At 34.1% G+C, this 24,731-nt stretch overlaps 1 protein-coding gene across 5 annotated transcripts in view; it reads left to right on the top strand.

Moving 5' to 3' along the window:
- The window catches only part of RPGRIP1L (RPGRIP1 like), a 75,621-nt gene that overhangs the window by 23,820 nt on the left and 27,070 nt on the right, over positions 1 to 24,731 (top strand). For 2 of the 5 annotated variants that reach the window (XM_075765631.1, XM_075765632.1), the window contains 14 exons: positions 207 to 353; positions 1,513 to 1,586; positions 5,647 to 5,786; positions 8,764 to 8,870; positions 9,100 to 9,150; positions 10,230 to 10,409; positions 10,930 to 11,047; positions 12,109 to 12,561; positions 14,175 to 14,326; positions 16,648 to 17,014; positions 19,544 to 19,758; positions 20,959 to 21,042; positions 22,670 to 22,741; positions 24,345 to 24,522. In XM_075765631.1, coding sequence (XP_075621746.1) covers positions 207 to 353; positions 1,513 to 1,586; positions 5,647 to 5,786; positions 8,764 to 8,870; positions 9,100 to 9,150; positions 10,230 to 10,409; positions 10,930 to 11,047; positions 12,109 to 12,561; positions 14,175 to 14,326; positions 16,648 to 17,014; positions 19,544 to 19,758; positions 20,959 to 21,042; positions 22,670 to 22,741; positions 24,345 to 24,522 — 2,338 coding nt within the window. Of the gene's footprint in view, positions 1 to 206; positions 354 to 1,512; positions 1,587 to 5,646; positions 5,787 to 8,763; positions 8,871 to 9,099; positions 9,151 to 10,229; positions 10,410 to 10,929; positions 11,048 to 12,108; positions 12,562 to 14,174; positions 14,327 to 16,647; positions 17,015 to 19,543; positions 19,759 to 20,958; positions 21,043 to 22,669; positions 22,742 to 24,344; positions 24,523 to 24,731 lie in introns of those variants that run through there. The other 3 variants (XM_075765633.1, XM_075765634.1, XM_075765635.1) reach the window with 3 other exon arrangements.

Genomic DNA, 24,731 nt, shown 5'->3' with positions numbered 1-24,731 from the left:
GCAACAAGAATGCCACCTTCTCCTGGCCATGCGTAATGAAAGTTGCTTTCAGTTACTTAGTTCAAGAGTGTCTCCTGTTGACCACATTGAGAATATATATTAAATATTGCCCTGAGACACCACTGGTTGAATATGCAGAGTGCTGTAACGTTTTACTAAGCGTGATTTATTTTAATTTTTGTCTGGAATTTCTTTCCTGTTCATAGAACCAAAGGAACTTGAAGACAAGCCATGATGCTTTAATAGCAAAAGGTGATGAACTGAATCTACAGCTTAAAGAGGAGCGGTTAAAATGCCTCCATCTTGAAAAAGAATTGCAATCAGTGACTATTTCAAACCGAAGGACAGAGGAGGTGAGACTGTGTTCAAGAGAGCTAGAATCTGCTTTAAGTAGACACATAGATAAAGGAAAAGTTAACGACGGGATACCTTTTAATTGCAGAGATGTGAATAAAACTTTCAAACACGTTTAGAAGACTGACCTGCTAATATATATACTTTTATCCCGTTGAAAAGAAAATCTTGCGGCTGCTGCTTGCACTTCATAGAATCACAGACCATACCTGGTCCCCATGCCACATAATCACTGCACCAGTGTTTGGACAGTATTTGAGGTTAAAGCATAGGATTTCATGTTAATTCTGATACTAAGCAAGTGCTTTGTTACCTAGAAAACATCATAATACTTTATTTATTGATCATATATTGCTAGTTTTTTAGTATTAGTTCAAAAATTATTTATTATGTAGTTACAGTATGGTGTAGAATTACATCTTACTCAGCAGTTCAAATCAGTCACTTCTATTTCTTTGTCTAATGGCTCAAGTGTCATCATTAACAGTCACCCAGACATAGGGCTAAAAATCTAGTGGTTTATTCCTCATTCTCTTCAGTATACGAGGACTAAGAGTCTGCAAACTTATTTGTTTTATCTTACATTTTGTAACAGCTTAAGTTTAGTTTTACCACCGGGTTTACCTGTTTTGAATGTATTTTACATTAACCAAATTTTACCAAGGTTACCTCATAGATATTTCCTTCAAACCTTTAAACTACTATAAAAAGCATCTTGTATCTTTAAAACCATATCCTGCTTTAGTGAGTATTTTGAAAGCAAGAACTTTTTACTATAAGGTCAATAAAAATATATTACAGGAGCCATTAACTAGCTTATACTAATATTCACCTACCAAAATGGAAATAATTTTTTTAATGCTATAGATAATTTTTTTTTTTTTTTTTTTGCATAAGGCAGAATGTGATTAGATACTGTTGTTCAACCGCGACACCTTAGTCTCAGCTTCATATAAACAATATGAGAAAGACTGACTGGGCCAAATGTAAATCCATGTGGTGAAAAAAAAGTGTTATTTTGAAGTTTCTAAGAGGCTATTGTATAAAAAAGAACAAATAAAAGCCTGTCAATACCTACAAAATATTAACGGTCTTTACATATTCATTGTAATTTCCTTTTGTGCTGTGCATTGCTTGAAACTTCCTTCTTCATTGTAGTTACAGGAAAGAATAAATGATCTAGAAAAAGAGAAGGAACTCCTGAAGGAAAACTATGATAAGCTGTATAACAGGTAAGTTATGGTTTCGGTATATAAAAAGCTTGATTCCTGTCCTGTTTAATAAGTCTTCATATACTGTGTGCCTGAACGTGCACATGCATATTGTGTGTTTGTGCACGCATGTAAATATATTCGTGCTACAGTTCATTATATCAGTAAGTATATATGGAAACTTTTATGGTGGTCTGTCTGTATTTCATTTGTTAAAACAGAACAGCTTCCATACTTGTTCTAATACTCTTGAAATAGTAGATTGCTTCTTCTAAAAAATGTAATTTAAAAATAAGTAGAAGTCACTTTATTTTGAACATCAATGCAAAAAGTTGTTTTTTGAATTTCTAATATTTTTTAGGGTTATTGTTGAAGAAGGAATACATCTAGGTAGACATATATTCCTTTGGGTTTCTTTTATTTTATTTGGGGAAAAGTAGTGTTTGAACTTTTTGTACAAGTTGTTCTAGCACTTCTCAGTTGACCTATATAAAGTCTGATATTTGACAGCTTCTCCAGTATTTATTTTTGAGGGATGGTTTGTTTGTTTTGGTAATAGTTACCATTTCACTTGCACTAGTTCTGCTTGAAGTTTTTTTATAGGTTCATGTGAGTTATTACACAGTGTCCTATACATAATAAGTTACATAAATTGTATCAGCAGTGCTTACAATGCAAATGAAAATACATTGCCAGATATGATTCAGAAATTCTCTGGTACAGAAAAGAAGTAATTATGCTCAATCGACACAAGCATATTAAAGGAAAAAATGCCCTTCAAATGATCTTTTCCTTTACTGTGAAACCATGTGATCTTTTACACTGAAGAGGATGAGAAAATAAGAGAAATTTCCTAGAGCTAATAATTGCCTCAGAAAGTAGGTAAAATTCTTGAAGTCTTTCCTCATATCAAAATTATTTATCCTCTTAAAGTTTGTCAAAACAAAATTATTTATCCTCTTTGGTTTGTCAGTGTCATGTTTGTCAAAAAAACCCCAATTAATAAACACAATGTGAGTGATATCAAATGTTGTTTATAGTTTTCATACAATATTTATTATGCTTTTTGTACTTTCTACAGTGAAATTAAAATTATAGTGGTAAAAAACTGTGAATGCAAGTAGGTTAAAGCATTTTTTTATGTATGAGATGTAACAGCTGTATGATCACAATATTAAGAGTTTTGTATAGGGGCAGCTGGTCAGTTGTCTCTCGCTTAAGTACATTGTAGATTCCTCTGAAGTTTGATCATTACAAATATTTCTGATTATGTTTTTTTCTACTCTATCATTATGCAGAGAAATAACTCTTACTAACAAATCAACTTACAATCTTGGCTTGAAATATTCTGTTCTATTTAAATCATGGTGGGATAACTTAAAAATATGTTTAACTAGATAAATTTAAATATGGTTCTCTCATAACCCAGTAATCTACAATATGGCTTTTCTTTTCCCTAAAATGAACTGTCTTTTCATATACTCTCATTTAAACTTTGATTCATGTTTCATCATTCCATGTTACTATATAGGTAACAAGAGATTAGAAAGAGAACTGGATCATTTCATTATAACTACTGTTTAATGTCCAACTTCTATTGCCCATTTGAAAAATGCAACTTTACTACAGCTTACCTGTTGCTAGCAGTGGATAGGCCAGTGTCCACAGGGGCCAGATAATTAATAAATATTTCTTTCTCTTTTTAATGGAGGAAAAGAGGTGTAAACCCATTCTTTGCTAATGTTATTTTTTGAAATTCTTTTGAAGTTGATGGGAATTTTGCCAAAGCCAAGACTGCAGAACTGGATCTGAAAAGTTTGCAAAGAACAAGTATGAATTTGTCAGTTGACTCTTACTATTTAGTCAGTATCCAAGAAAACAATTCGTTTGGATAAAAGGTTTGGAGGAATTGTTTTCATATGACCTTGTAATGCAAATCTAGCAATGCTTAAACTTCTTCCAAAGGAAACGGTGCCAGATGTGGTTGACCATTTATAGTTACCCAGATGGCTCCAATGCCAGTGAAATACAGTAAATGTGAAAGAAATTCCACATGAATTCAAGTAAAAGTAATCTTAAAATTCAAAGGAAGAAAGTGACAGAAGTGGGCTCAATTCAAACTGACATAAACATTAGCATTATATAGGCCTGGATAAAACCTGTCTTCTAAATTGTTCTTCATTTAAACATCTAAATTCTGAATTACTGTCATAGTAACTGATAATGATTTTTCTGCCAGCATAGTCTTTTGAAAAACTGAAATAATGTGTAGCTCTATCTTAATGTGAAGTAATTGTACCTAAAGATAAAAAATGCACATATAACTAGATATCATGGTTATTAAAACTTGAAAATGTTTTCAGAAGTGTGAAAACTAAGGGTGTCTTTTCTTGCTAAGATTTATTCTTTCCTTACAGGAGCCAATCAAATTTTGAAGAGTGGTAAATCTAAGCAATTATAGAACACGCTGTGTCTTTTCTGTACCTATGCAACGTTATGGAAATTATTGTGGGTTCATGCATTATATTCACTGCATATTATCTTCAAAATTATAGTAGGGTAAAGTATATATTACTATAGGACTTAGAAGCATTACTTAAGTTCATGCATGCTATCAAAGACACTGTCACACTATAAGATGGTATATGCCTAGAGAACTTTATAAATAGGTGAGATATAGTATGAGAAAAAGACAAAATACACAGAGATAAAACTGCTTTTATGGAGATCACAAATCAAGAATATAAACTCTAGACTTTAGAGTCTACAATTCATGATATAATTTTTTTCTTTAATCTTAAGGTTATGCTTCAAATCTATTAGATACAGATGCACTTATACGTACTCAGAACCACTTTACATAGACAGAGCCATCAAAACTGGCAGTTCTCTTTGAGTCAGCATGTACAATCTTTGAAGCTGTGTGGGCTGTCCATTCTGTGATATTTCTTTCTTCCCCTCTGTGTTTTTTTTGGTTGAGGCTTTTGTTACATAGATCTCTGGGAGAGATAGATTGATAAAAAGATAGATATTAGAAGTTTTTTTTATACATTTAAATATGTAAAAAATAACTTTTTTAACTGCTGAGCTTCACCAAGGGGAAGAGTTGAGGAACAGACTCTTGTTTAAAAAACCACTACAATTTTTGATTTTTCACAGAATAAAAAAAGTGAATAAACTGATTTATGATTGGCTAAGATGAAGAACATTTGTCCAGTCAGTCCAGTCAAGAATGCAAGTATTGAATAATAAGATGATGACGACGACCATAGTCCTCAACTGTCTAAATTATATGAAAGCACATTGCATTGCTTTGTCTTTTTATCTACTGGGAATTATACTGTAAATTACTTAATGTACTTAATTTTGTTTCAATCTGAGTTCCACATTTTGTTGTGGTTTCAGCAGTTCTGATTCTGTGTCCATGCAATCCTTATTGCACATAGATTGGTAGTTTACAAGTAAATATTGTCTTAGAGGCAAAATAGTTACTCCAATTTCTATGCCCACCTCTGTTTCTTATTTCTTAAAGTAGGAGAAAGATTACTTTATATGTGCTTCTTAATCAATATCAGAATTGTTATTTTACAGTATGAGAAAACTGTTGTCACTTTGTGGTCAACATTTCTTTGAACAGGCAACTGACTTTAGGCTCTGCATGTTTCACAGATTTAAAAGAAATCAGGTGGGTGATCCCAGTTCTCTACATTAAGAGGTTTTGTATGCGGAAAGAATGGTTTTGTCAGTTGTCAGTTGCTGAGGTTTGGAGTTGTGGATTACTCTGGGATATGCATTTGAATTCCTTTTCTAGTCCCACAAATGTTGCATGCTGCCAACTTTTCTGAATTTGGAGCTCTAAATTAAGGCCAGTTCCTTTGCTCGTCCCACAGACTCTTTCATGTTTTTTAACCGCAGCCTGAGAAAGGCGCCTTGGTTTCAACAGCAGCAGACCAGCATATGTTTACTTAATTCCTAAGACATGATGACAGTGGTCTCTGTGCCACTAAAAGCTTTTTTCTTTGTTATTTTCTGTTGAAGCCGATTTCTAAAAGTTTTTCACATGCCACATGTTTTATTGCAGTGTCTTCAGTATGACCCATGAACAGCAATGGATATTAAAGGAGCAGCAACTGAAACTGGAAATTGCTAAACTAGAGACTGCCATCAAATCTGATTTAGCAGACAAAAATGAAATCCTTGACAAGATCAAAGTAGAAAGAGGTATATTTCTGAAATAACTATAATTTTCCCATGATGTGAGATTCTCCTGAGTTGGAAGTTCAGGTATATTGCCCAGAAAAGTGTAGTTTCTGTTGTTGGTGATTTCAGAGCTGCCTTTTAAGTGTACATTTGAACAATATGCTTAAGTTATGAGTAGCTATTAAGTACAAAAATTGACCCAATACAGGTTATGTGCTGAATGAGGATCATATAACTCCAGCTGCCTTCATTCTTCATCTGTTGGGTTAATATTTACTCTTTATACTGTATTTCTCCTCTACATTGAAAATTTGTATGGAAAAGAGGACCATCTGACAGTCCCTCTCAAATTATAAACCACTATTCTAATTTTATTTACTGTACAAAGCTACATGAGGCCTGTATAGGCCCTTGAAGATGGTTAACTGTCTTTCACCTTTGTGAAGGCTTTTGCTGATTAAGATTCTACTTATTTTCATATTTGGAAATATGTACAAATATTTAATGTGGAAGACACTCATACAAGTTTCTTCAAATTCTGATTTTGAATGGAATTGCATATATTGGCACAACATATATTTTGATTACAGCAGAGAAGAGTATTATTGCACAGTCCCTTAGATCTGTGATAAGGGTCTTATAAGGCCCTTATCAACATAGAGTGCTATCTGCAACTGTAGTCTGCTTCTACTCGTGGCTGTGTAGCCTTTCACGCAAGCTGCTGTGACAGTGTTTTCCAAAGCCTCTGGGCCAGTGTTTTTCCCTTTCTTGTGCCGTTATTGTCATAACGTTGCTACTGAAAACCCTTACATTGTTATCATGTGTTCTTGTGGGATGTGGTCACCAATGGTGTGAGAATTGCTGCTTCTCTCACCCCTCTTCTCCTTCAGTTGCAGCTTTTGGGTTAAATTGGGGGAAGCAAGCTATGCAGCACTAACCCTGAGCCAAGTGTGCTCCAATCAATGCTGATAGTATTACAAGTGGAAACAACCCATAGAGAGTTTGAGTGGCTCCCGATGAAAAAGACTGTAGTTACATAGGAAAACTGAATGGCAGGACCCTCCTGCCACTTCTGTTACCTAAAGGCTATTGCAGCAGTAGTCCCTTTTCTCCTGGCTCTTTCCCTCCATGTCTTGCATTTTTATCTTTGGTTGGGATCATAGAAACACAGCCTGTTGAGAATCTGAACAGGCAACGTGGACAGTGCTAAGGTAAACTGAGCTGTGCTGTTGACAGATTGGCCCATTTTGGTTCAAAAAGCTGTTGAAATTGCCCCAATCTGAACAAAAGCTAGTTTTCTTTCCATATGCCATTTACAGTTTTGAAGTTAACTTTTTAAGCAGAAAGCATGAATGAATATTAAAAATGTGTACAAAGACTTCACTGGAGTTTGTGTTAGAAAAAGAGTGGACGGACATGCTGCTTTTGTCAGAAAATTCATGACAATGAGATAGAAGTACTTGAGGAGAGATATCTTATCTCCTTATCCCTGGAAAAACTGCCAGTTCAGATATCAATTTATATTGTAAGGAAAAGAAGCAACATCAACATGAGGGGCTCTTTTTCTCTGTGGGAGACCTCCCAACAGGTATAAAGTCTTTTGAGTATATTCTTTGGGAGAGTCCAGAAGACTCAATTGCTGATAAGTGTTTCAGCACCTTTATGAAGGCCTGCCTTCTCTGCCCTTTCACAATGCTTATTTTAGTTGTTTTCTTATTTGCTTTCTGATTTTTAGCCCTTAGTGTTTCCAATTACATTTTCTTCTCAATTGCGCAAATGCATTACATTTTCATTGTAACTGCAGAGAATTAAAACCTTATTGGTGATTATGTGTTTGAATTGAAAGTGACTCTTGTGGAGACCCAGCACATGCATGACTCAAGCTACTGTGTATAGGAGCAACGGCATTACAGATGATTTATTTTAGTGAAGATGTCATTTGATATATAAACTCTGCAAAATTAAAACTAGCTTGATGTCAATTTTTGAAACATTTCAAAACCCTTGAGACTAGCATCTCAGCCACCTGTTTCCTGCCGAGTTCAATCCTCTAAACTGAAAAGCTGTTCTGTAAAAATAATTAAGTTGCGTATCGTGCCCTGAGGGTCAACAGAAAAGATTCCAGTATTAAAAAGATATTGTGGACTATTTTGTTGAAAGCAGTAGAATATATTCTCAACTAAGTATGTAATATTTTACCAATCAACTCCCACGAGTGCAGATGGGAATTACAAAGGCTAATACTTGCACGTCAGCTTGACAGTTAACATTTATATCATTCTTATCTAAAATACGAATTCATAGTATTTAAGTATGTGGTATGAGCATATAATTTCAGGACTTTGAAAAAAACACAGGAAAAAATGGAAGGAGAAAAACATTGTTATCAAGAGAGTAAGTGTACTTTTGTTGCTTAGAAACCTCAATGATTTTGAGAAAAGCTTGCTTTTAAAAATTTTCCCTGTGAAAGAAGCTATGTTGTTACAGCTAAATTATTTTGCCTAATCCTTAACGTTTTTTCTGACATCTTATTGAGAAATCATTGTGGATATAGCTGTGCATTAGTGGGTATTTGTGTAAAATCTGTGTAACCTTCTTCTGATAAGTTCAGTGGTGTTTAGTCATTGAGATTGACAGAGAGTTTTATGTCCTCTCTCTTCCCCTCTTCCCTCCCTACCCTCAAAACAGAAAGCTGTACTTAGTTGGACTTATCTTTCTATTTAGAAATACACATAGTATAGATTTTTGATGTTTGTAGGTTCCCTTTTAGTGAAAGTAAGACTGTTTTGCTTTTTTTAATTCATACACCTATACCAGATCAAAGAGGAGTAGTTCTCCATCCATCTCTTGCTGTTTGTTAATACTAAAGATTTCCCTATTAAAAATAAATTATTTTCTACATTTTAAAATGAAATTTTCATGCAGAAGTTAATATGAAAAAGCAAGTTTATAATTATGTTGAATTAAGCAGAATATTTTGTTCTTTTTCTATGTTAAGACCAAAAGGAAAAGCTGATGCAAGAGAACAAAGACCTGCAGTTACGCTACCTGGAACATAAGCAACAACTAGATGAACTGAAAAATCAGATGAAGTTTTTGACCAAGGTGAACTCTATTTCTGTTTAGAATATGAGCAGAACCCCCACATTTTATGTTTTATGCATAGGGCAAGTACTTGAAAGTAAAAGAATACAGATATATAATAGTGTTTGTTTATTCATGATATCAAGCAAAATGTCATGTCTGGTGAGAATGCATCGTGTTACTCTGAATGTTTTTCTTCAATATTCATTCACATCTGATAGCACCTTTTCATTAAGTATTTCTGTTTCAGGAAGGTGATATTGATGTGGCAGAACTCAGTGAAGCCCTCATGCTTATAAAGGTAACTTGCAAAGAATGAGCATATGGGGGTTAGAACTAGTTAGAACTAGATGAGTGCCTTCCAACCCAAACCATTCTATGATTCTATATATTTTGCTTTTTTCTTTTTTCTTTTTTTTTTTTTTAAACCCTTCGTTGACCATTACATGTTTTCTACACAATGACTGGGATTTTCAAGAGCTGAATTATTTGTGCATCTTTTAGTAGTTAATGCTTCAAGCCTATATGTGTGCTTTTGTCATTTTTCAGTTACAGTGAAGCAGAAGGGAAGATGAAAAAATTGCCAGGATGAAATCTGGAGTTATGTAGATAATTCATTATAACATCAAAAGTGAATTAGACCAGATTCACAAGCATTTTTTTAAAAAACTTACTTTTTCTCAGTTATCACACCATCTTGTTCTTTCTGTAATGTTTATTAAAAAACAATTTTGTGTTTTAATTCTGTAATTTATTGCAGTGTACTATAAGCATGGAAGTTCTAAAAAGTGATACAGCGATGCTTAGCAACTTTTCTTTGTTTATTAAAACAGAAAACCAAAAATACTCAGAATTTTTTTCTTTCCTTGCACATACATCGTAATTTTAATGTTTACAGCAAAATTGAAAATGAAGTGGGAGTGGGCAGAAGAAATCAGTGAAAAAATAAGTTTGCATTGTTTCCACTGTTCTAGTGTCTTAAGTTTTATTTTCTTGCAAAAGTGTTTACTGTAAATAGAATCTCTATTACTGAAATGCAAATGATAATTCAATACTGATAATCAAAATAGGAAAAAAAAAAAAAAACCTAGATGAAAATTAAAACCTCAGTATTAATAACAGAAGCAATCTAGATTTGAGAAGAATAATTCAGGTTTTAATTGGTTCCTGATAATCATGAGATCACATTACTGAATACAGTCCTTACTAGTCTACCTCATTCCTATTTTTTGTGTTACTACATGCTCAAAATTTACAACTTTATGCTTACTGTCCTACTGTTGTTCCAAAATTATATCCCAGTGTTACATTTAAGCAGGCACAAATACATCCAAATATTTTGAAAAAGTTTGTTCTAGTAATTTTTCAAATTTCCTCCAGGTTCGAAAGCAGCAGCAGAATGGGGACCTTATGTTTTTGGAAAAAGTAGAAGACAATATCCATAAAAATTTAGAACACTCCATGCAGGAGCTGCAATTAACACATGCGGAAACAGTGCAAGAGCTTGAAAAGACAAGGAATATGTTAATTGTGCAGCACAAAATTAACAAGGATTACCAGGTACTAAACTCTACTCACAGTGGAAAATAACCCAATAATGATATTTTAACATTTGTAGCACTGGAACTTGTCATAATTAAGCCTTGCAAATTCAGCAACAAAGCCAATCGGTTTATAGGTAACCAGACGTAAGCTTTGCTGTTGTTGAAAGTATTGTTTAAAAAGTGTGAGATCCAACTGACTGTAACTTTAGTCTTTTAACTCACCCTGATCAGAGCCCTCAAACCATGCCTTCTTGGGATTATCTCTGAGCTCTTATCAGTCCTCACAGGAAAAATAGCTGGATACTTGTGAAATAAGCTTCCTTTTCCACAACACTCTACTTTTACTCTCTTGTGCTGGATTACTGCAGATCATATTTTGACTGATTGCTGTATTGCTGAATTAAAAATTGCTATTTTTGTGTACACTAAATGTTCTTTCCTCAAATCTAACTGTATTTTAATTTGTAGCCAAAAGCATGTGCAGCATCAGTGCAGAGAAGCCTCTAAAGCCCTTTTTACATGCAAATTTTTTTCAGACTGAGGTAGAAGCAGTGACACAAAAGATGGAATGTCTACAGAAAGACTACGAGTTAAAACTGGAACAGTATGTCCATCTTCTTGATATTAGAGCTGCACGCATCAGAAAACTAGAAGGTATCTTTAAAGTATATTCTTCCTAATTTTTTAATATTTTTTCTCTTGAAATTAATGTTGTAAATTTGTTCTTCTGTTGAAATACTTTTACATTACTAAAACTTGCAGAAAAGTCACTTCCTTCATGGAAGATTATCTGTGTGCTGTTTCCTTGACTTAATGATAAAGTTATTAATCAAACAAAATTCAAGAAAGCAATTTATGCTGAGCTATTGCTGAATAAGAATAACTACCAAACTTAGAAATTACTTTTTTAAAATAAATCATATGTTTATGGTCAACCTTTTATTTTGCTTCCTTTCATTACATAATCATTTTATATGTTGCTAAAAATCCCGAAGTCATGGTATAATATATGTACAGAGTATTTCAATATGATGAATTTAAAATGCTAGTTTAATGACTTCAGTGTGTAAAAGGTGCATAGGAAGCCTGAAATAGGACACCTTACTAACCCCAATGTCATAACAATTTTCATGTTTTGTCTCCAAGTTGTGTCCCCTGTGCTAAAGGACTGCATGGTGAATTATGTCCTAATTCTGTAAGCATGTATTTTGATGTGTTCACCATTTACCACCTTGAAGCCAGGCAACATGTACAGGTCTTTGCTGATAGTTCTCTCCACTCGAGATATTACAGAGGTTAAGTCAGACGTATTTTTATTTCTCTCCCTGGCAAATTTAATTCAACTCTACAAATATATGTATCTTAAGTCTCCACTATGTTTTATAGTGATACTTATTTTGATCACTGCATAAGACCTCTGAATTTTTGCTTGTTAATTACCTTGTAATCTGTTACTAATTGTTAGGGCCCTGTGTCTATGTATATTGAAGCAGCTCCATGGTGGAGGTATTCTCGATTCTTGTCAGTGTGCTGAATGAGCAGTAGATGTATGATTTTAGATGTGTGATTCCTCTTTTGGTAAAGTCTTTAAGAAACTAACATTGTTATTATAATTGAATTATATTTTTTCTCTCTACTCAGTCATTAATTATATTTGATTTTTAAAGATGATGGTCATATTGTAGCTCTATTTTATTTTATTTTATTTGTTGCAGCCCAATTAAGAGATACTGTCTATGGTACAAAACCACGTAAATCCAGACCAGAAATATTGCCAAGTGATGCAGTGGATGAATTTGATGAAACTTTACATTTAGAAAAAGGAGAGAACCTTTTTGAAATTCATATCAGCAAAGTGATCTTCTCTTCTGGAGTTATGCATGCTTTTGGTGATCATGAACCTGCAACTTTTTGTACTTACGCATTCTATGACTTTGAACTTCAGACTACCCCGGTAGTTTATGGGTGTAGCCCATCATATGACTTCACTTCTCAGTATGTTGTGCAGGCTGATGACTGCTTCTTCCACTATATACAGCGAAACAGTATCACGCTTGAGGTTCATCGTGCATATGGTACGGATTACGAAACAGTTGCTACATGTCAACTGAAGTTCCATGAAATCTTGGAAGACAAAGGGAAGATCTACAGCACAGCAAATTTAGTTGGTAATTAACATATCATAAAGTATTCTGTTTGATGCAGTATTGTAAATGACAATTAAGTAATGTGGGTTTGGCCAATTAGTAATTCATGTATTACTATTTCAAAAGAATCAAAACAAAAAAAAAAAGCTTTGCAGAACATGGTATTTCCTGTTGGATATGCAGCATGTTCTGGTGATTCTACCGACAGTTGTGGGAAAGCTCTGACGGGTGCAATTTTGTCCATAATGGCTGAGGACAAAGATGGTGTTAATATAGTGATCCTGAAGTACATGACATTAGAAGTATGTGACATGCTGGAAATGGCATTAGAGAATCTTGCCTGAAAATAGCAAGTGGTTCTTTGTCTTCTATAAAGGTTACTTGCAAAGTGTTACTACTACACATGTAAAGAAGTTTAATAAAAGATAGTATCACCTTACTCAACAGGATTCTAGAAAAACAACATGGAGAAAAGTAGTTAACAGAGCGGTGTACTTGATTGCCTTGTAGTACTACTCATATGTTAGAATATCTCTATGAATACTGTAGAAGAGATATTTTAAAATAAGACTGATATTCTTTTTCATTTTGCTTTATTATTTTATAGATTGTTAATTGTCTTTTAGTTGCTTAATGCAAGTTTCCTTCATCCTCTGAGACTGTTACTGATAGAAGGGGGCCCTTCTTACTTCAACTGCGAAACATACAGTAATTTCTGTGAAGTCTTGTAATATGTTTAAATGAAATTAAATTATTCTACTTTTGCAAATGCAATTAATTTCTCTGTTTGGCAGAATATAAATTAAAACCAAAAACATTTCTCCATGATAAGACTATCAAGCATCACTGCTTTATATCTGGACCAAGTGTCAGAAATATATGCCCTCATTCCTTATCAATAAATAAAGGAAGAAATAGTTACAGTGGTTGTAATTTAAACTGGTAAGGTTTATGTATAATAGTTGTAAGGCATCCAAAAGGTGCAAATGATAGTGATTACAGTTAATAATATTTCATATAGTAGCATAATCTATAGGGGAGTTGGTTTAGGTGTTGTGCATTTTTTTCCTTTTAATTTAATCCACTCTTTTAAAATAATTTTAAGATATCCCAGACAAGCCTTTTTTAAGAAATACTTAATATTCTGTGCTGCTTAATTTTTCTTTTAGAAGTATTTTGTCAGATCAGTTTATTCAGAGACCTCTAACTGCCCACTTCTGACAAAAATCTAGTTTAATAAGCCATTATAAAGTGGTATTTTTTGTAATTTAAACTGCATACCACTTTATGGGACATTTCCAACTGTTGACATACAGAACTGTCCTAAGCTTTACCTGCCTTGAAGAGATTAAAAATAATGAACTTGACTTGACTCTATAGCTTGCGCAGTACATATTGAAGATTACAATAAGAAAAAATGGTCAAGTTTAGATTTTTTGGATCATGCATGGACAGCCAGAGAAGTTGTTGTTTCTGTTTCTAGCATGAACTGCACATCTCATGTCACAAATGCTATCATAATGCATAGTCACAAGATAACTAATCTTTAATTTGTGGCATTTCCTAGCTTTTGACCTAAGTACTTTAATGATGGAAAGAAAATTAATGCAATCCCGTATGTATTTATTCCTTAGGAATCAAAGGAAACATTCAAAATTATGGTACCATAGAATACTGGATCAGGTTACGAGTTCCTATGGATCAAGCTATTAGTCTGTTCAAAGAGAGGTCAAAGGCTCTGGGGTATATAACATCCAATTTTAGGGAACGTGAACAACCATCCCAGGTATGTTTGGGTTTGTACTTCATAGTTTTGATAGAAAAAACTGTTCAAAATTACTTTTTTAAGTACAAATAGTTTACTTCAAGTCTTGATATCTTTGAGGTTAACAAAGTTAAAGGTTCTTGAACTGGAAAACATCTTTAGCAGTTGAATGACATAGTTTTCATATAAAGAGAAAGAATCCGTTGAATTACAGCTTTCCTGAAGAGACAAAGTCTTAACTTCAGTTATTTATTTTTCCTGAAATTGTCACTGGAATATTTGAAATTATTATATTTCATTTTCTTAACCTGTAAGTGTCAGATTTTGTTAACATTTTGTTCTAGTACAATATTCAGGAATGTTAAACCAAGCGGTGTTGGATCATTATAACAGGTCAAGTGGTTGTTCAGAAAGGTCTCAAAGTTCTTAATGTTTGATTATTATGAGATTGAGATTAATTCATGTTTGTTCTTTGTTTTGTTTTGCTGGGGTTTTTTTAAGCTGGATAATGGAGATAATTCTGATGATATAATGCACTGTATAATCATGTTTAAGGGTTACAGACAGAAGAAGGGACTTTCAGACATCTTTAACAATTATTCAAGAAATAAAAACAATAAGGTTGAAATGTGTAAATTAAACCACTTTAGAGTTTCTAATAGGCATTTTCAAATTACTGTAAGTCTGGAGTAGCTTTTTTGTTTTATATTATTTCATAATGTAAATTTATATTATACTAGAATCTCAATGGATTCCATGATGTAATCTGAGAAGTATGTTTACTGTATGAATTCTGTTAAAAGTCAGTGTAGGCATTTTCAGAATAACTTTGTGTTTGATAACATTGTAACATTTGCTTTGAATCTAATTTTTAAAGGAATCAAAGGTATTTTTAGCTAGCTCACGAAATCTGGCTGTTGTTAAATGCCAAAATCTGTTATTTAGTTTTCTCTATTCTTGATTATGTTATTTCTAGCTGTGTTACCAATCCAAACACAGTTGAAAGGTAAGGTAAGGCATGTGGAACAGAGTGTTTTGTTGTAATTATTGTAAAATTGCAAATTAAAACATGGCAGCTGAAATATTCTGATTATACGGGAGAAAATAAAATAGGAAAAATGGCGGAAATGAAGAACAGCTTCTACAGAGTTTTTTGGTACACTGCAGTTTTCAGAAACGTTTAATGGCAGAAACTAAAAGTCATATAGCTATAGCAGATGGTTACATTATGTTAAGGGTTCTATCAGTCTGCAGCTGCAAAAGTAGCTTCAGCTGTGTGTTCCAAAATTTAAGCTTGCACAAGTTAAACATACCTATAAAGTGTTGTGTCATAGCAGCAGAAATAATGGAAATATGAACTGTACATAAACTCCTAGAATTTTTTTTTTTCCAGTTCTGTATGTAGCCAGAAATAGTAGTCTTAAGGTTGCACATTAAGGACTTAAACTGTCATGTTTGGTTTTCTCATTAACTATTTTGGTGTGGATTATTTAATCAAAATATTTAACATTTTATCACAAATAATCAAACTGATACATGTTTCCCCATATAGCAGAAGACAGAACTCTGGCTTCCCCAAGCAAGATCATTATGTGCAATTAATGAAAATAGCTGCCACATATTACAGTAAAAAGGGAGAGCCTTTTGAGATCAATATAGATGGGGATTACTCATTTAAGATAGTAATGTTATTTGTTTTCTTCTTTAATTTTTATTAAAATTAATTTCCCAGTTTCCAACTATGGGTTTCACAGTATGTACAAGCCATGCTGATAAGTAATTCTAAAAATTTGTGATATCATTGAGGTTTTTAATTTACTTCAAGCATTTATAATTACTCTTCACATGCTGATTTCTAATTTTTGTAAATTTATTGTGTAGGTGAAGGGTTTGGAGGAAGAAAAAAAACCAGGAATCTACACTGCAATTTTGATTATTGAGAAGTACATATATAAAAGGGACTACAGTTATCAAAATTTCTTGGCAGAGAATAGCTGTCAAGATCAGAATCCCTAACTTTAAAGTGGCACTAGATATGAATCACTCTTAAAACTGATCTTCACTGCTTTGTAGATAATCAAATGACAAGTAGATCATAAAACTTTGGAAGAATAAAGCAAGCAATCACAGACCTGAAAGGATTAACCTCTTATTTTGTTATACCACCAATCCAAGAGAGATGTCACTGAATTTATAGAACAAGTGATATTTTGACATATAAAATTAAACAGTAGTTGGAGTGTCATTAAAATAATCAGTTATTTGTTCTATTTATATAGTTCTTAGAGTTCACCAACATAAGAATTCTAATGTTTTTAATTTAACTTCTTTTTCATTTAAAGCAGCAGATACTCAGAACTGCCCAAGTCAGCACTTCAACAGATGACAATTTAAATGAACTCCACATTACAATAAAATGTTGTAACAATCTACAATCCCGAAAAAAACATCTTCAGCCAAATCCTTATGTTGTCTACAAGTTCTTTGATTTTGCAGACCATGATACTCCCATCATTCCTAGCAGCAACAACCCACAAATAGATGACCATATGTGTTTCCAAGTGCCAATGAATGCAGATTTAGACCGATACCTAAAATCAGAATCCTTAACCTTTTATGTATTTGATGATGGTGAAACGGAAGAAGGTGCTTATGTAGGGAAAGCCAATGTGCCTCTTATATCTTTAGCACATGACAGATATATCTCAGGTAAGAATTAGACCTCTTTAAACTTAACAAAATCTTCACTTCCTGTTTTGTATCTCTTTAAATCTCTTTAAGAACCTAACTAAAGCTCAGCTTTTCAGAGGGATCTGGACAGGCTGGATGTATGGGCCGAGGCCAACTGTATGAGGTTCAACAAGACTCAGTGCTGGTCCAGCATGGGGATCACAACAACCCCATGCAACACAACGGGCTGGAAAGCTGCCCAGCAGAAAAGGACCTGGGGGTGTTGGTGTTGCAATGAATCTGAACAGAATGCCTGCACCTTACAGGGTGGATTGCAATAGCAGGGTTTTTTTCCCCTCGTGATGTTTTCTGAGATTTAAGAGAAAATAGTAAATATTTTCTTTAAAATCCAGGAGTAACAAAAATAATTAAATCAAAGGAACCTGGTATCCAAACATTCATTTATCATGGTCCTAATAAGGATGAAAAGTCTTTTAAATCCTTTTTTGTTCTCTATACTGGCCCAGGTATGGAATAATGATGATTTGATAAATAATTACAATTGGAATGATGTGTCACTCTGGCACAGACTAAATTTAATTGCTAATCAATTATTGCTGTTTTCTTTTTTGTTAGCATTTTAGTAATCTGTTTGCATCTGTCTTATACCACTGTTTTTTGCCTTGAGAAGCCTAGCAAATTTATCATTTATATTTCTCACACTACTATATTATGAGTATCTTTCATTATTAGGTAGAAAGGCCCCATTAGTCTTAACATCAGGTGGGAAGGAGAGGCTGAAAGCTGACTTTCAAAATTTACTGCTTGCATAGCTGACAAGATAGCTGTGAAACAAAAATAGTAGGTGTCTGAAATAGCTCTTGAAAAAAATAAATCCAGTGTTTCTCTCTGGTTCAAAAGTAACCTGGAAATATTTGATATATTCTTTTACTGATCCTTTTTTTATGATCTAATGATAAAAAATGTTTCCTGGCATATAGTTTCTTCCACCTCCTTTTCTTCTGGTGTTGCTGCTACTTCTTTTATTCAGGACTGATATGCTAATTTATAACATGGTTTCTTTCTCTGCATGGCTTCATTTTTTTTCTCATTAGTTGCCTTTTCTAGTTTTGGCTAATGTACACTTAAATAAATTGGAAAATTGACATGAGAAATCAGCCTCTTGGGGGGAAAAAAACAGATCAAGAGCTACACTTGGAATCTTAGAATCATTGTCAACTGGAACTCCTGATATGATCTAGTCCAATGTCCTGACCAAGTCAGAGGAAGTTGCTCAGGACTTTGCCAAGTTAAATTTTGAGTATCTCAAAGGACAGAGATCTAGTACCTGTCTGGTCAACCTCTTCCAATGTTTGATCACCCTCATAATAAAAACATTTTCCTTACTGATCTAGGATTTCCAATGTTCCAACTTGTGTCTGTTGGCTGTCCTCCTGCTATGCACCTCTGGTTCTGTCTTTTCCACACCCTCCTATTAGGTGGCAATAAGATCCCCTCTGAGCCTCCTCCTCTGAAGGCTGAACAAGTAATTTCTTTCAGCCTCTTCTATGCCATGTGCTGCAATGCCGTGAAGTGCTCTGTAGCTCTCCACTGGACCTGCTCCAGAATATCAATGTCATTCTTGCGCTGGAGAGGCCAGAACGGGACACAGCATTCCAGATGCCACCTCATAGGTGTCGAATAGAGAAACTTCCCTTCTTGCTGATACAGGCCAGAGTGCAGTTGGCATTCTTTGCTGCAAAGACACAGCTTCGCTGACTTATATTATTTTTGTCAAACAGGACCAGCTCACTTTTCTGTAAGGCTGCTTGTGGCCAGTCAAACCCCAGCCTGTACTGCTGCTTGGGGCTCTTCCTGGGCTGATGCAGGACTTTGCATTTGCTTTTGTTGAACTTCATGAGGTTTCCATCAGCCCATTTTTCTACTGTGTGAATAGCAGCCCTGCCTTCAGTGCCTCAACTGCTCCCCGCAAGTTGATATCAGTTACAAATTTGCTATGGTGTTTATAATACAAAAGATGTTTTAATGATTATTTCATTGTCAGCTATAAGACGTTAATGAAAATTTTAAAATATGATTCTATAATTATCCCATATAAATGGGTAATAGGAGAAAACTTGGAAGTGAATATAGAGTGTTCTTCGATAAAGATCTTGCAACTCACAGATTTTTAAACCCTGTTCTTTAGCAAAAGTAAGTATTAGTAAAACATGGAAATGTTTTAGTTGGATCTTTTGAAAGATGTAAATAAGAATTAGTTATCTGTTATTGGATTATCTGAGAAACCTACAAGCCCTCTTGAATGAACACAGTAATCCAGTCCCTTCTAAATCCTTTCCCTTTCTAATCCTAAATATTTTTGAATGTCCACAGTGTTATATTGGATATATATGGATCTACAAAACACAATATATTTGACACTATTTAGCTTCTGAAATGAAGTCTTTAAAGTTACTTAATTCCTGAATCCCATTCAGTTTTGCATTGAATTTTCTTGTATATGTTCAGAATAAGATAATTTGGACAAGATTTGCATTTTGCTTTCAGGTACTTTTGAACTAACAGATCCTGAAAGACATGCTACTGGTACCATCACTGTTGAATTAAAATGGAATTTTGTCTACTTACCACCAAGTGGATCAACAGTGGCTGCAGACTTAATGAATTACATTCAAACTGAGAAATCAATGGCAACTAAATTAGTAGCAGAGGAAAAAACGCCGACTCCGGCCCTGCCTCCTCCTTTTACTTCGTCAATGACAGTAAGTAATTGAACAAACTCAGGAAGTTGAGAGATATAAAAGACCTATTACAGCAGGTCATTTAGTTCTTCCCTGATGACCAGGATTTGTCCTCAGTGTAAAATAATGCATAGTACAAATACTTCATATAACCACCATCTTCAACTTCCTTTAGGAAGTGAAATCTTTGAAATGTCTAGAACTTTTTAAAGTCTTTTATAATGGTAGATGACTAGTTAGCAAAAGACTGGGGAGAAAAAGGAGAAGAAATAACAAACATTAAATGTCTTCCATATAAATTTAGTGCTTATTAATTCTCTTTCCAGTGTAGGTGTCCTACATAAAAGGTAGCCACATGCTTGTGCAACTATGGTTGAAATTTGACAGTCATGAAATCAGCTATGATTTCTGTGGTCTCTTAGAAATTCAGACAGAACTCAGTCGGTTGGGGTAGCCTTGAGCCAAAAGAATTCTCAAGCAGCCCATCCAAAGCCATGTGTACAGATACGTAGGTGTATCTGCACCACTCTCTTTGTTATTCTGGTGCCTGGAGCACAGTGCTAAGATACCCAATAGCTTCTTAAAAATCACTCATAAATTAAAAGTAGTGTAAGGATTTTTTTGTGTATAAAAGTCAGTAGAAATGGAGGATGATTTATAACTTCATCAAGAGAGTAAAGCATGAAGAGTAATAAACCACGCTTTCTTTATTATTTTTTGTCTTTTGAACAGACAGAAATGACAGGAATATTTCTGGATAATTTTGTTAATTTTGCAGCTACTACCAGTCTCTTTTCTATTTCTGTATTAAAATTCTCCAGAGAGAGTGTGATGAGGAAAGGTGTCAAAGATATGGTAAGCCTGCAGAACAAGAGAAGGAACCAAGCACTCCATAAATTATTATAATAAAATCATTCTGCTGTAAATATGATACCACTGACTTCAGTCCCACAATTATTTCTCACCTGGAACTTCCATTGCATTCCATAGATGTTCTGTAGAGTTTTATACCCATTTGTGACTGAATTTGAAAGGTATCTCCATTTGGGGAGGGGAGTTGCTTATTCAAACAGCATCTACATCATCTTCCCTCTTTAGACTTGAATTTAGTGCAGTTAGATTTGGCTTAGAGAAAAATTAGGGTCACTCAAAATTTACTGTAAAATAAGATGGTTAGAATATGGCAATAAATGGCCTTCAACTATACTTGTTTTATTACAGAAACCAATACCCAAACCAAGGCAGCGTGCAGCTCAAGCAGACAAGAAAGTATCTTTTCTGGATCTTAGTACACTACAGACGGCAGTAAGTTTAAACTATTTTGCTCATGCATGTTGAAGCAAGAAAGACTACTAACGTCTCAGTATGAACAATGTGCTGAACTAATAACCGAGAACACTCAATTATTTTAGCAGCACAGGGCTGGGATATCCCAGACAGTGAATGATAGCGTAGTACTGCATATAGGTGGGGGATACAATACAGGTATATTTGTGTGACTCCGTCAGAATTGCTTGTTATCATCCACAGTTTAAAGTTTCAACTTTCATAGACTTAGGGCAGATTCTAACAGGACCAATCAAGTGTCTCTGCACTGTGTTTCTGTGCCGCTTGCACAGACATATAAATGGCTCTACAGAAACCAGCTTGATCCAAGCAGATCCTGAGTGTTGTGCTAATTGTGTCAAATTGTGTCACCCCTTAAACAAGGTTTATCTGCTGAGATTACACACACTGTGAAAACAATTACACTTCTGAACTTGGGATGCACTATCATGTGTACATCCTTCCAGACTTTAAGGAGAGTCTACATGGAACTAACTCAAAGATATCTGCTGTATGGTGTAAATTTTCATTTGATCTTAAATAATCTGCCTTCAGAGAACTAAGAATAGGCTGTATTTACTCTTAATTAAATCCAGTAAGTTAAGGTGGGTTCTTCAACAGCTTATTATAGAAGGTTAGACTATTATTATTTATTAATAATATTATGTTGCATTCATTAATCAAAAACTAGCTGTGATTAATTTTTTTCCCATTTTAAAATGCCTTGATTGGATTTATTTTTTGAAATGTTAACATCAGTTTTCAAGTCACAGGTCCTTCTGCTATTGCTTAGTTTACCGTGACTAGAACTTTGCTTTGAGCCATACAGTATAGACTGGAAATAAGAATTAAGTTGATCTCTTGTACTTATTAACTGTTTTTAATTAAAAAAGTAAAACGTTGGTGAAGTCAAATCTTTCGAGAGCTTAGATATGGAAAACTGAAATGTTAGTCATATAGTTATACACAAAACATACCTTCAACTGTCCAAACAGTTACTTCTCAAAGTTCAACAATTTTTCACAAATGAGGATTTTCTAAGGGAGACAGCTACTTGGTCTCCATCAGAAGTCTTCATTACTGAGTGGGCAGCTCCCCTAGCTGTTTTAAAAATCCAAGCCTTGCTGTCTCGTTAGAGACAAAAGTACTGTTAGAACTAAATAATGAAATTGCTGGGGCTTCTCTGATGTCTAAATCTTGTGGTGAAATGGCAAGAGAGTGTCCATGCAAGAGAATCAGAAGCTCAACAGATTAAAATTGAACAAGAACAGTCTGTTTCGTTTTCCTGTTCATTTTCTGAATAGCAGAGAATCTAATTTGTGGATATTAATGTGACACACGCCAAAGCAAATAGTTGTTTTGGGAAAAGGAGATTCACTAAAAGGTGCGATGAATGGTTTGACTTGCCCAAACCATTTGTAAGAGCGGCCTAGTCTCATAGGTAGAAGCTGTAGCAGAGGATAGAAGCAGTAATGCTAATAAGGGAAGCAAAGGAGGACATAATTTTCTGTCCAAGTGCTTCTCCACCATTAAATTTATACTTACTTTTGTGTGTTGTTTGTCTACTAAATATTAAAGGCTTCGCCTTAATTTACCCATAACTTAGGACTCTGTTGTTGAAAATAACATGGAACTTCCACAGAAGATGAAGGCTTCAAGAGTTGCAAGTGTTTCAGAGGTATGACATTATTCCAGTTTTGCAGTTATTATATAATATATTGCATTTGAATTTCATGTGTATGTTATTTCTTTAGTCATGCATCAAAAGTCAAACTAGAGTAAAGTAAGACCTCAAAAACTTCACTGAAATATGAGAAAATTGATTCACTGAGATGACAATCTTCTTTTTTTGGTCATTAGAAAGGGAAGACTATCTCTGCTTATTTCCTTCTATGTTTTGATGAAGATTTTTTTTTGTCTTCCCTCTAAAAATTACCATTATATAGCGGGGGGGAAATGAAGAAGAAATGGAGTAACTTCGGAGTATTGCTAAATACGTAGCATTCCAAGGAGAAGAAAAGTATTAGATATTGTAATTCATAATGGTCCAATTGGTTGTGAAAGTAAGTTGTGGCAGACTGGCAAACTGTAGTTTCTAGTGGTGTAACACAACATCTTATCACTGGCTCTTATTTTCCTTTCACCTTTCTACTTGAAAGCTCATCTGGGACTTTGAGAAGTTAAGTCTCCCTTCCACCACATCAGGTGGTTTTGGTCAAGTAGAATAATCAAAAGTATTCTCTGTCTGAAAACTTTATGCACAAAATGCAACTCTGTCACTGAAGGAATTAAAAAATAAAAGGCCAAATATTGTCTAGAACGCAGTGGTTATGACATATCATCTATGCCAAGGAGGAGCATAAGAGAAATAAAGTCAGTTTTCTACAACTTGAAAACTTCAAGAATAACCTTTATTTATACAATAAGGCTCTTCAGTGTTTGTTAACATGCTTTGTGTAGCTCTAAAAGTGTTAGAATAGAAATAACTCTTCAGGTCCAGTTTTGTAAAACCTGGATGGTCTGTGGACAGCGGAAAGTTACCTCGTGGGTTCTGAGGGTGGGAGGTGAGGCATCAGTGTCTCTGAAAAATTCAGTCCTAGAGGAGAATTGTTGGATAATAAATAATGCATAGGTCTCCAGAAAATTTCCATGGAAGATGCCATGCCTGTAATGTTGATTGATGAGGTATTATTCTATGTAATTGTACTCAAAAAAGAAAGAAGGGAATAAGATTACTTCAGAGTAAGTTATGCACTAAAGATATTTTACCTTGGATAATGTTTTTATATTTTGTAGCAGAGCTGGTTATTTCTTATGTGATTTTAGCTTGCTTTTGAAACAGAAAATACTGTATAATTTAAGTTATAAAATTGCCGACTGAGTAAGGTGGTGGTGGTTTGTTTTGTGGTTTTGGTTGTTGGTGGTTTTTTGTTTGGTTTTTTTGTTTTGTTTTTTAAATTGGGTCTTGTAGAACTGAAAGAGCTGAAATATAAATGAATTTGGAAACCTAACAGGCTGTATATATGTTGACAGGTACCAAATGATTATAATAGTTATGTTTTCAGAAATGTACATCGTTAGAGAATTGTCTTTCTACTGTATCAATTATTTGTTACTGCAGTTGACAACTTCTCATTGTTTCCTGCACTGCATAAGCAATATAATTGTTTAAAGGCTATGTATAATAAATGTGAGCTATAACTCTTCAAGTTTTGAACTTTAGTAATTTTTACTATTCAAGGAGTATTATAAAGACTGTAAGTTTATCTATTTTTATTTAGCATGTGGTACATGAGGTTAAACAAGAAAGGCTAGCAGATGATAAGGTGAAGGAGATGGCTGAAGAAATTCAACAGGAAAAAGACGACCTCTCACAACTGTCAGAGGGGCAGTTGGCCGACCAAGGCTCTATTACCTCTGGAGATGAGACAGAAATAACTGAAGAATTGGAACCAGAAGGTAGAATTCATTTTTATTAATAAGTAACTGTATTTTCTTAATAAATCTATGTCTCTTTCCATTTTCTTAAGCATTTCTTACTAGCAGTGGGAGCTGCCTCATTATGAGAAGCTTCATGACAGAAATGATATTCTGGTGTACTTTCTAGCTGAAGCCGGGTGGTGGATATGGTAGTGTTATTTTCTGCCCAAATGGAAACTGTATTGTAA

This window comes from Balearica regulorum, chromosome 13, assembly GCF_011004875.1.
Source record: "Balearica regulorum gibbericeps isolate bBalReg1 chromosome 13, bBalReg1.pri, whole genome shotgun sequence".
In the NCBI taxonomy this organism is placed as follows: Eukaryota; Metazoa; Chordata; class Aves; order Gruiformes; family Gruidae; genus Balearica; species Balearica regulorum.
Note: the sequence above shows the minus strand (reverse complement) of the source record. Positions and strands in the feature narration are given on the sequence as shown.